Here is a 12,741-nt window from a genome sequence, read left to right on the forward strand (position 1 = left end):
GGTCTATTATATTGTACACAATTGCTAAAGAATACCCTGTCACAGAAATGAAGTGTGACATATGGTAGACTCTTCCAGGCTAAGATCCACCATTATCCAAATGCTAACCAAAAAACCTGGCGAGAAAAATAAAAACAATGCACCTTTTTTTTCAGGAAGAAACATGACAATAAGACAGGCCAGTCCTCCAAGGCACAGGAAAACTGCTAAGGTCCGCTTGCGACCAAACCTAAAGAAATCAAAATAAATGAGACAGTCTTATTATCTCCCAAATCCAAATGTTCTCCCATCCCTTGGTTTCACTGCATGTATACATGTATTCATACACATAATTATATATACATATATCTACAATACACAGAGATGTGCCTTTCTTATTCAATACGATGGTAACTGAAGATAACTTGGATTCAATATTAAAAAAAAAAGTCAAGTCAAGGAACATTTGCTAGCTGACAAGTACAAATGAAGGCAGGCCATTAATGAGCCAGCAGAAGATGTAGCTGGAATAAATGTTGTCTTAATTGATATTGATTTTGGTAACAGGTATCACACTGCCAATACTGCTAAGATGGTCAATCACCAGTTTCCCATGGGTGTGCCATTGAATTGGACAGGCACGAAGTTTTCAGAACAAATCCTTAAACATGCAGCAAAAAGCTATTACAGATTTAGTTTAGTTAACTGGTGGTGTGATCGGCCGATTCAGCCCAAACAAAGGATGTTTATTGTTTGATAAACTTTGTAAGATAGTGGCCAGTGTGGTGACACTATGCCAAATGTTCTTAACTTGGGAGACCCCTCAGGGGCTCCATTGATAAATTTCAGGTCATTGAACTTGGATGGAAAAATATATATACATATATGTGCATATATATAAATATATATTTCATCAATCTCATATTTAAAATTAACATTTTTTTGATGACTTAAAAAGCATTATCTGTGAAGGTAGCTATAGGTGGATTACTTGTCTAGGGGAGAGAGAAAAATTTGGAAAACAAGGTTTTACAAGGATAAATGCTGAAAATTATCTTTGCATGTATTTTAGACATAAAAATCTATTGTTAAAAATTTTTTTTAAAAGAAATTAAAAACATGAGGGGACTTTCAATGAACCTCCTAAGCCATGGATTTTTTCATTCCTAATACAGAGGTTATAATACCTGTGGGATTGTTGTAAAGTCCAAATGAGATAATGTATGTAAAGAATTTTGCAAAACTACAAAAGTCACAGTTATTATTATTATCATCATTATCATTATTATTAAAACATTTATCTTAGATACAAGTTCTTCATATACAAGTGAAACAGTCCTAAGTTAGGAATTCATTTGACAATAAAGTAAATTCAGAGAAGAAACTTCCTTCAGTAAAAATTTAAATAATCTATATAATTTAGGCCTAAATCCTATAACAATTTATTTATCTTTTATTTCAACTTTCCCAAACATAAAAAGCTTAGAAGAAAAAAAAGAGTGAACATATTTGCAATAATGTTCACAGAGACACATTATTTGTAGAAATCCTCACTCAGAACCTATTAAGTTTTGCTTTCTTCTCAATTATAAGGAGCCCTGTTATCTGCTATCCAAGCCTATAATAAATATGAGCTGCAAAAAATAGTAGGGACTGTTTAAATTGCACACAATGGAAGCAAGCAAGACATTACAACTGACAGCAAAGAGAGATAACAAAAAAAAAAAAAAAAAACCCAGAGTCCTCCTTCACGCCCAATATCTGAACAGTGTGAGGTCATTTAGTAGAGGGGTAAGCAGGTGTACACATCTCAACAGTCTCTAAGGGCATCAGCCCAATACAATTAATACTCCAAAAACCATATTCTAGTCAGTCTTACGTTCAGGGGCAGGTTATGTGTGCTCCATTTTAACAGAGATGTGTTTGTAATTTCACAAAAACAATCAAAACAAAACAAGTTTTGCCTCTTAAAGGGTAAAGCTTTGGTTATGAGGAACATTTGCCTTTATTGGAAGGGCTCATTTTCTCAAAGATGCCAGACAAGTGAGGTGTCTGTGTGAGTTCTTAAATTAAGATTCACTGGGGAAATAAGAGCATATTACAAGTAATCATCACGACTGGCATTGATTTTATGACTAACAGCAACTAAACAAACCAAAGAATATGGCAAAGCGGGATTGGGTGAAAAAAGTATCCACATGGATGAAAACACCCAAGAACAAAAAAGTACTATCTAAAGAATTGAAAACAGCTCTACATTTTCCCTTTTAAATGCATATTTACTGATATCTTTTGTTTTTATATAATGTGATTTCCCCCCGATTCCCTCACCCTCCCAGAGAGCAATCTCAAATAACAGCTTTGTATTTCCTACAATTCTGCAGTCACTTTCATTCATATTTGCCTTCTGCCCTCCCTACTGACGGTCACTATAATTCATCTATCAACTCTCTTGTATTTACCTTTTCTTGTCTGTCTATCCACTCACTATGTCTCCTTTCCACCTCTCAAGCCATGGGTACTTTCACTGACCTGGCTGTCTAAACTTCTGAAAATATGAAACTATATTGCACATCCTCGAGATAAGTTTCACATGGTAGCATGGGACTTCAAGTGAAAAAATTTGCTTTGCTATTCCAGCTCTGTCATAAACTACTTGTTTGTCTTGAAAAAACCACCGAGTCTCTCTGATTTTATTTCCTAAATTTGTGAGATGTTGACATTGGATCAGAGCCTCTTTGAGCCCTAACTTCTACAATCCAAATTTGAGGTCTAGTACCTCAGGAGTAATAACAGTACCTCACATTTATCTTGAAGGCTTACAAAGCAGTATAAGTATTATTATATTTTATAGATAAGGCAAGTGAGGCTCAAAGGGACAGAGTGACTTACTTTTTCAAGTTTTATATACTTTATTCCCTTCAATTCACTCCATGATGCAGTTCCATAAGCTAACCTGCAGTTTCTCAAATCCAACTCTTTATTCCCCATCTCAGTATCCATAGGTTCTCCCCCATAACTGGAAAGCTTTGTTCCCTCATCTCCACTTCTTGACTTCCTTTGAGACTAGACTCAAATTTTACCTCCCGCCAGAAACCATTCTCAATCCTCTGGAGTTACACATACTTCCCCTTTCAGATCACCTGCACTCTATTCTGGATACATCTTATATACAGCTACTTCTTGACAAGTCGTCTCCCTTATTGAGGATGAGGAATGATTTTTGTCTTTCTTTGTATCCCTAATATTTAATTCCATTCCTGGTGCATCTTGAGCGCTTTAATAAATGCTAAAAAGCATTTAAAATTTACCTTTTAGTTAAAACCTTTTAGTTAGTTTAGTTAAAAACCTACCTGACTTGCCTCAGATCAAATTAGTAAATTCTCAAAAATAATTCCAAATACAATTCTTCTGACTTCAAGTCAGGTGATTCTAGAGTCCAATGCATGTAGTCACCAATTATGGACTGACCAAAGGAGACTGTGGGTGTTCAACCTTAAAAATCTGGCTCAAAGACCATTAATAAAGATAACAGGTAGTCCATCCTTAGGAGATACCTTCCAGGGCCATCTACAAACATAAGTTACTACTTATGTTTTATCTATGTTTGATACCTTCAAAGTAAGAATTCTGTACATAGTAGGTGTTTAGTAAATATTTGTTAAATTCACTAAATGTCAGGATTCAATAGCTAGGGGATTTAAGAGCCCCATGGAAGCTCATCTCATGCTTCTCTGGGTAATGATCCAATGTAACTCTACTCTTCTCAGTAATTCAAGTGAGGATTTTGTTGGTTTGTGAAGACTGTGGGAAGCAAGTATAAGAGGTGGGCTAAATGGTTTGTGGGTTGTTTTACTGTGCTGGGTACCTGGCCAACTGCCATTGCCCAGCTCATTAAAGAACACAGCCCTGACTAAAAACAGACATCTGGCAGGGAGAGAATGAACAAATAATCCCACACTTGGAGCCAGCCCCACTGAGACCCCATTCTGCTCTTCCTCTAATTCCTCTGTGTTTTCTGGACCTGACTCGGCACTTTGGGGGACCAATTTTTGTCTCTTCTCTCTAGTGCTTCTGTACCATGACTGTCTCCCCCACTATTACTTTAGACTAAACTCTTTTGGCAAAACACCAGTGCTCAGAAGCCAACCAGACTCCCATGTTCTGCCTACTTATTACTGCTACTGTTCAAGTTTAGCTAAGTACCTGATTTTTAAGTGTTTTGTGGCCTGAAAGAACTTTGACTATACAGTCTGCTTGCTGGTTCAGAATCCATTCCATGGAAATGGTGAAGTGCAATGGAAAGAGCACTGGGCTCCAAGTCAAAAGAATGCAAAAAAAAAAAAAAATTGAAGGTTCAGCTCCAGCAATTACTAGGTATGTGGCCTTAGATAAAGTAGCTAGTGTTTCTGAACCTCAGCTCTTTCATCTATAAAGGGGAGATTAGCTCATCTATCTCAAATGAAAAGGGGCCTTCAAAGCCATCTCCTCTAGTTCTTTTTTTTTTTTATACTAGAGGGATCAGATAATACTTGCACTATCTACCTTAGGTGGCAGGTGATAGATAAAATGATTGGGGAAACATTCTTTCAAGCAATCAACTTATCAAGCAATGTGTGCCTACTATTAGAATTCTCCTGGCAAAAGTGCTCTGTAAGCCAAAAAATGCCAGATGGAGGCTAATTCTTCTTCTTAGTCAGAACACTTTGGAAATAAGGTATTCTAGTTAATTTGGTTTTTATTAACTATCTTAATTTTGTTTTAATTCACTTAGAGGTCAAATCTCTCTATAAAATTTACATTTTGGGGCTGCTCCTGATAAAGAGTTAAATAGCATCTCCCTTGGAGAGGGGGATGAGGGGAAAAGAAAGATGACATGTAACCAAATATAGGACCAGAAATTATTAGACTTGGTTTGAGCACAGGTTCTACAGCTTACTGACTTTGCAACCACAGGCAAGCTGCCAAACTTGATCTTGGATGGTCTTGCTTTCTATATAAAATGGGAATAATAATATCTACACTTCCTGCCTGAAAGGATTGTAATGAGAAAAGTCTTTTAAGTTTAAGTGACTTTTCAAGTGATACTTAAGTGTGAATTATGATGAAAGGTGTGGTAAAAATTCAAATGAAACTGTGATCAGTCTATATAATATCCATTAGGCATAGGTGGTGGCAACAGTCTTTTGGGGATGAAAATATGTATCTTTTCTCCTTCTTTGCAAAGAAGGTAGGCCATCGATGTGGAACACTGAAATTTTATTGGTACAGCTGATGTTTTGGTTATATTTGGTTAATTAATTCTCCTCTTTCTTATTAGGATGGCTCAATGAGTAGGGAAGAGGGAAGAGAAAGATTTAGAAGGTGATAGAAAAACAAAGAGCTGTCACTTTAAAGAGAAATCTAGTCCTCTCAGGTCCTTTTTGGGAGTTAAAAAAGGTTTCTGATTCCTTTAATCTTGTGCCGTTATATAAAGTTTTAAAAATACTATTTTAGGGGCAGCTAGGTGGCACAGTGGATAGAGTACCAGCCCTGAAACTAAGAGGATCTGAGTTCAAATCTGGCCTTAGACATTTAACATTTCCTAGCTGTGTGACCCTGGGCAAGTCAGTTAACCCCAATTGCTTCAACAAAATAAAATAAAATTAAAAAATAAAAATACTATATTATAAAATTTAAAAATATTTCCAGCTGTGGAATGCCAGGCCTATCTAGCAGAACTCTTCAGTCTACTGCACCATATTTAACCAAAAGGCATCAGATAATAACTTTCATTACTAGGCTAGATATATGCAAGTAAAATCTTCAAACATATCAACAAAGGCAAAAACACTATTAAGAAATGAATTTAGACTTTCCCATTAAAGAGGTTGAGATTATTTTGTCAAACTGGCAAACACTGGGTAACACACACACACACACACACACACACACACACACACACACAAATACACAACCAGGTGCACCAATCTCTGATTCTTTTATACTCACCATCTGTGGTTAATCAAATAGATACAGATAGGATAGGAGGGAATCTCTACCAGCCCCGACAGGGCCAGGTTGGCATAAATATTTCCACCCAGATCTCCTGCACTGAGGGTTAGGCCATAATAAACCAAGCTGCACACAAACCTGTAGAGAGGAAAAAATAAAGGGATGAGGAAAGGGGCAACTGGGGGGAAAAAACACATATAAGCAGGAATGTAATATCACATCAGACTACCAATCAAATACATTCACACCAGAATCCTGAATGAACTTGACCCTGAACATTTCACCATATAAGTCTTAAACTCTGGATAATTCCTATGGGAAATCATATTTGCTTAGGGTACAATTTTGAAGCAAAATAGAGATGAAGAAAATATATGCTTTTGAATAAAGGCAAATCTGATACCCCTGAGTGGATATTGCAGAGATGATCTGAGAAGATCTGAGCTCAATACAACAAGGGAAAATAGCTGTTTAAGCTGGAACGGGTCAAACACCTGCTTCTTGGAGGTTGTCAAGTTGAGGCTGGATGACTGACCATTTATGAAGTAAATGCTATAGAGAAAAATCTTTATTTCAAGGAATATTTGGATTAATACATTATTTAGGCCCGTTTCTATTCTCAGAACCTGTGATTTCTTCATTAAGCTATTAGGGAGAAAAGTCTCCCAGATATCATCAGTGTGACATACTTCCAGATATCATCAGTGAAACCCTTAATGTCTCCAAAGCTCTCAATACAGAAACACATTCATTTGTTTCTACTTTCTGTTTGATTCCATTTTCTTAAGTGTGGGAACCGTGATTTGTAAGAAAATGTGTCTATGGAAATAATATTGGTTTTGCTTCAGGAAATACATAGATCTGGAGAGTTGGGTCAAGATTATAATAGATTAATTTCAAAGTTGCACGGGAGCCAAGTTAAAAGTTCAATTCAATATAATCAGGGGAAGTGATAGAAATAAATGTGGTAGAAAAGATGAGGCAATTAAACCCCCAAGATACCATGGAGCAAGTTTTTTTTGAAGCTGTTGGGAGCCATAAATCTACATATAAAAACCAATTTAATCATCACTGCATTCTAAATATAACTCAGAATCTTTCTGTAACCTTTAGTATTATTTTCTCAGGCTACTATAGACCTATTAAAAAGTCATCCTATTTTCCACTTGTTAGATTTGTGATAATGGGAAAGTCATTTAACCTCTGGGTCACAGTTTCTTAACTGTAAAATGAGGTAGTGAGTTTAGATGGCCTCTGAGGTGTCCTCTAAGTTTAAAGGTATGATCTCATTAGATTTTGCATGAGCAGATATGAAAAATTCAGGTTGAATTTTACATCCCACTGTCACATTTAAATGGCACCTAGATGCCCAGAATACCTCAATAAGCTAAACCTCAAATAGGATTTTCTATTTTTGAAAAAATAAGTATACATGGAATAATCTCCCCTACTATTATAAAAGTAGGGGATTTTCAGGATATAAAATCTCTTAGCAGCAATGACATATTTTAAAATTTTCCACCTCAGAGAAAAAAAATTTAGGACAGGGCTAACAGGGCGATATAAAGAATATTGAAATCAGAAGACCCTATTTTGAATCTTACCTCTGACATTTAGGACATGTGTGACCTCGGGAAATTAATTTCTGTAACCTCTCTAGGCTATAATTTCCTCGTCTTTAAAATGAAGGGGCTAGTTTGTTTCTGACATGCATCCCAATTTTCAATTCATGAGTTATATATTTCCATGCTTCTTATATGCTGCAGGATTTAGAATTATTACTTTATTTCAAATTTTGTCTCTCCTGTTTAACATTTATTTGACATGGAACCTTTATGGACCTCAGTTTTTCATCTGTAAAATTAGCAGATGAATTAAATGGTCTCTAAAGTTGCTTCCAGTCTAAACTTGTGACCGTGAATAAGTGGTCCCCTCGGAGTCCCTAATACAGAGGCTCTTTGGGCAATAAATGCTGTTGTAAAAAGAGAGAAAAAGGAAGCAGTTGTCACTTTTATTCTTGGTAGAGCATTTGGATTTGTTTCTTCTACTTGCTATATTTGAGTGGCTATTTAATCCAATAATAGAGCTTTATTAAAGATCCACGGTAACGTACAAAGCACTTTTGGGGGATTTTGACATATATTATCTATTCTTCTATCTAGAATTATTCATAAAATGCTAGCCACATAAAGTCACCATTCTCATTTCAACATTGAACATGGAGGCCCCATCAAGCCATCCATGGCAGCCCATTTGAGCCATAGCCAGTCCAGTCTAATAATCCAAGCGAGACAGTTAAAAATGGCATGTTTGTATACCGTACCAGATGAAGCTTACTAAAGTTCAATAGAATAAAGGGAAGGGCTTTGCAAATCTTTATTTAACTGTGCCCTGGGTCACTACTAGCACAGGTGTGTACACATCATGCATGAGCTACCTGCCTCCCAGTAACCTGTAGACAGAAAGATGCCAAAAGTAGAGGACAAAGCAACAAAAACTAAGGGACAAGACTTGTTTCTCATGTAAACATTCTCGTGTTGATGAATGAGCTAAACATTTTCAGAAATAATGCAGACAGAACAGTTTTTCCAACAGATGTCTAGCAACTGGAGTCGTTGAGCATCAACAGCTCTTTAAAGGCAATACCCCAAACATGCAAGTACCAGATGAACATCATGATCAGAGTGTGCCCCAAGAGGATCCTGTAGCGGAAGAGGTCCAGGAAACTGCCAGTCTCTTTGGAGATCCCCTCTGCTGGAGGCATCAGGGAAAAAGTGCACTTGAGCTTCCGGTTCCTCTTGGCAATGAGGTAGAGGGCATCTTCTGCTTCTTGAAGTCGGCCCTGGGAGTATAACCATCGGGGGGACTCAGGAATGAATCTGGAAGAGATTTGAGAGCTATGTGTATATATATATATATATAATACTCTAATATATATTATATTACATAATATGATTATGTTGCATTATAATACAATATGATATAAATATCTGTACAAGACCTTTTAATTTAATATAATCATTACATTTTACATCTAACGTTGCTATCTCATTTTTTCATAAATTGTTTGTTTATCCACAAATTTCATAAGTAATATATTCCATATCCTTCTAATTTTCATGTGATATCTCTCTTTACATTTAGGGCATGTATAATTTTTGGCTTTATCTTGATAAATGGTGTAAGATATTGGTCTATGTGCAGTTTCTGCCATACTATTTTCTAATTTTGCTAACAATTTTTTAAACCAAATAATGAATTCTTATTCCCAAATCTTAGGTATTTATATTTGTCAAATACACAGTTATTATGTTTATTTGCAGCTGTGAATTATCTGTTCTGTTCTACCGATCTCTTTCCATTTCTTAGCCAGTACCAGACAGTTTGTTAATCATTGCTTTATAATATTGCTTAAAATTTGGTACTATTTTTATATTTTTAACAAATTATTTCCTTTTCTATTCTTGACTTTTTGTTCTTCTATATAAATTTTTATTATTTTTTTAATTTAGTAAAGTAATTTTTAGTAGTTTAATTGGGATAGCATTGAACAAATAAATTAGTTTGGTAAAATTGTCATTTTTATCATATTGGCTCTACCTACCCATGAACAATTAATATCTCCCCAATTATTTAAAACTTATTAAATTTATTTGTATAAAAGTTTTTTATTAAAGTTTATTAAATTTTTTGTATGAAAAACCTTTTTAAAAATAATTTTGTTTATATAGCACCAGGTTAAATTAAAAATTTTAAAATATCTAACAATTATATTATATTAACATATATAATATATAAGCACATGTTTAAATATACAAACTTGAGCTAGATTACCGATTAAAAATAGATAAATTAAAGATTATTATAGACTCATAGATGGGCCTCAGCCATCCCTGGCCATCTTCTTTTCAGCTGTCTCCTTCTTCCCTGCCCCTATTCTGCTGCCACTTTCCAGTTCTGGAACCATAATCAAATCATCACAAACATTGCTACTGGAAAGCAGCCTTTACTAAGCATCCCTAAAATCTTCAAAGGAAAAGTCCTTTGCCTGGCCACTTCCATTTCTCCCACCTTGTGTTGTTTCCTTCATAAGAACAAAGCTTCCTAAATGTAGGGACTGTTGTTTCTCATAGCTTGGCAAGGTGCATGGAGTATAGTAAATGCATATTAAATGCTTTTTTTTTTGTTTGTTTATTCATCAAGCACCTATTATTTTCCAAGGGCCATGTTAGATGGTAGGGATATAAAGATAGCAATGATGGTGGTGGAATGGTGATAGTAGTATTGGTGGAATAAATTGAGTGCTAGGTTTGGAGTCAAGAGAGAACCTTAGTTTAAACTCCCAACTCACAGTTATTTACTGGGTGATAGTATTAATTTCTCTGAGCCTCAGGTTTATCAACTGCAAAAATGATGGAGCTGAACTAGATTCTTAGTCTCTTCCCACCTAAATCTATGAAGCTTTGAAACTGCCCTTCAAAGCTTAGATTTCTCTAGGATGTATCTATTCTCTATTTGGTATTTAGAGATTTCAAACCTGGTCCCTTCCTGCTTTATTCTGGCTTATTCTTCCAGTTGGGCCAAAACTGCCTTCTAGCTATTACTTATAGTTTCACTTCACCTTCCAATTCTGTAACATAACTCTCATACTGGCCATTTCCCCATGCCTAGAATGCAACTCTCTTCAATTCTATCAATGACATATCTGATTTCTTTCAAATTTCAGATGGAGCATCAACTTCTTTAAAAAGCCTTTTGTTAGTGCTGTGGATGCTAGTATCTTTTCCCTAAGTTGACCCTGAATCTACTTGGTATATGCTTTCTATATATACACATACACATATATATATACATATATACAGACACATATATATTATTTTTGCACGTTGCTTCTCTTATTAGAATGCAAAGGACAATTTTGTTTTGGTTGGTGTATCTCTAACATAAAACATGGTGTCTGAAACTGAATAAATGCTTGTTGATTGACCATCCCTCAGCGCTTTCTAGTTATGTGTTCCTAGACAAATCACTTCACTTATGTAGTCATCAGTTTTCTCACTGGTAAAAATAAAGGTGTTAGAATCTATGACCTCTAATCTAGGTCCATTTCTATTATAAATCTATTATATTCTGGTCCTATGTTAGAATCCCACATAAAATATATAAAAATCAAACAAAAATCAAGCCATTCCTACAGAGAAGTATTATGTAGTGAGTGAACCCAAAGGTATATGAATTTATCAAGAGAAATTAGGACTATGTTTGCAAAATGAGAATGAAAAGTTTTTTTAAAAATTAAAAATCAAATTGATGATTTAAAAATATATATATAAAAGTTTTAATGTTTAAAATATGTTATGGGTTAAGATTGGAAATCTCAAAAACAACCTAGTTATTATATAGTTTCTATGTCAATTTATCATAAAACAAAGAATCAGAAACATTTCAATTAAGCAACATTATAGAATGGCGCAGAAATGATATAGTTAGTGTAGGTATCAGATAAATATGATATATAAATTCCCTGAAGCCACATTAGGGAGTGAATATCTTGACTAGCTACATATGTTCCAATGAAAAAAAGTAAAGAAGAAGAGGAGGGAAAGAAAGAAGAAAGAAGGGAAGAAGGGAAGGGAGGAAGAAGGAAAGGAAGAGAGGAAGGGATGGAGAAAGGAGGGAAGAAAAGAAAGGAGAAAGGAGGGAAGAAAAGAAAGAAGAAAGGAGGGATGGGGAAGGAAAGAAGGAAGGAAAAAGGGAAGAAGAAAGGAAAGAAGGAGTAAAGATACTCATCAAGCAAGATTATTCCTACACTATATAGACCAAAGGAATCCTTAATTTTATCATATCTTGGTCACTGTTAACCATTTTTTCTTTCTCATCTTAAATGTGTACTTAAAAAAAATCTATTAGTAGCTAGGAACAGTAAGGAAAATCTTCAAAGAGGCAGATTTAGGCTTGGTAAAAAGAAACATTTTCTTTACAATTAGAGCTCTGCAGAAGCAGAATAAGCCAAAAGTAATGTTTTTCTATATGGAGATCACTCAGCAAAGACTAGATGACCACGTGTCAAGTGAATTTATTGCATTTTTCAGGTACAAGTAAGACCTGGTAGTCCCTTTCTAATTTGAAATTATATGATTCTGTTATTCTATTAAAATGAATGCTTTTAAAATATACCTATAATGGATAGAATGCTACCATTCTCACCAACATTTTGTACACAACCATGAGAAAGTCACCTCCAAGCAAATCTCTAAGATTACAAATTTTAGTCAATGCTAATCTATATTGGTAGATGGAGTTTCTGCACAAGGAATTCCATAAGCCAATGAAATTCTGGACATTATGCTCCTTCCTATAGCCCCTTCATGACGCCTTAAACACTTTATCTTTTAGTCTCAACTCAAGAATAAACTTGATGGCACTCTTCAAAGACAAGTTGAGGAAGGGATACAGAAATGTTACTGTTAACTAATCACAATAAGAAAGCATATCTGGATCCTATTTGGAGCTCTAAAAATAATAATATTCTACTTTGATGGTATATATGCTTAGATTTCTTTGTATAGGTGAAATTTGGATGGATAGAATTTATCAGAAATTCATCATACCTTTTTTTTTTAAAGGTTATCAAAGAAGGTTTTTTCTTTGTTTTTCTTTTCATTACTCCTTTTTAGAAATCTCTGTGACTTTTAGGAAGGACACTGGACAGATACTACTACTATGGAATTTGGAAACTTAATGGTTGAGTCACTCAGTCAATAATCA

The 12,741-nt window shown here is 34.9% G+C and overlaps 1 protein-coding gene across 1 annotated transcript in view; it reads right to left on the minus strand.

Annotated features, from left to right (window-relative positions):
* Positions 1-12,741, minus strand: part of SLC22A15 (solute carrier family 22 member 15) — a 90,973-nt gene that overhangs the window by 19,630 nt on the left and 58,602 nt on the right. Inside the window, exons 6-8 of the mRNA XM_051992935.1 lie at positions 8,637-8,852; positions 5,971-6,111; positions 144-229 (exon numbers count right to left, since the gene is read on the minus strand). Of these exons, the coding sequence (XP_051848895.1) occupies positions 144-229; positions 5,971-6,111; positions 8,637-8,852 (443 nt within the window). The remainder of the gene's footprint in view (positions 1-143; positions 230-5,970; positions 6,112-8,636; positions 8,853-12,741) is intronic.

This window comes from Antechinus flavipes, chromosome 4 (assembly GCF_016432865.1).
Source record: "Antechinus flavipes isolate AdamAnt ecotype Samford, QLD, Australia chromosome 4, AdamAnt_v2, whole genome shotgun sequence".
Lineage (NCBI taxonomy): Eukaryota > Metazoa > Chordata > Mammalia > Dasyuromorphia > Dasyuridae > Antechinus > Antechinus flavipes.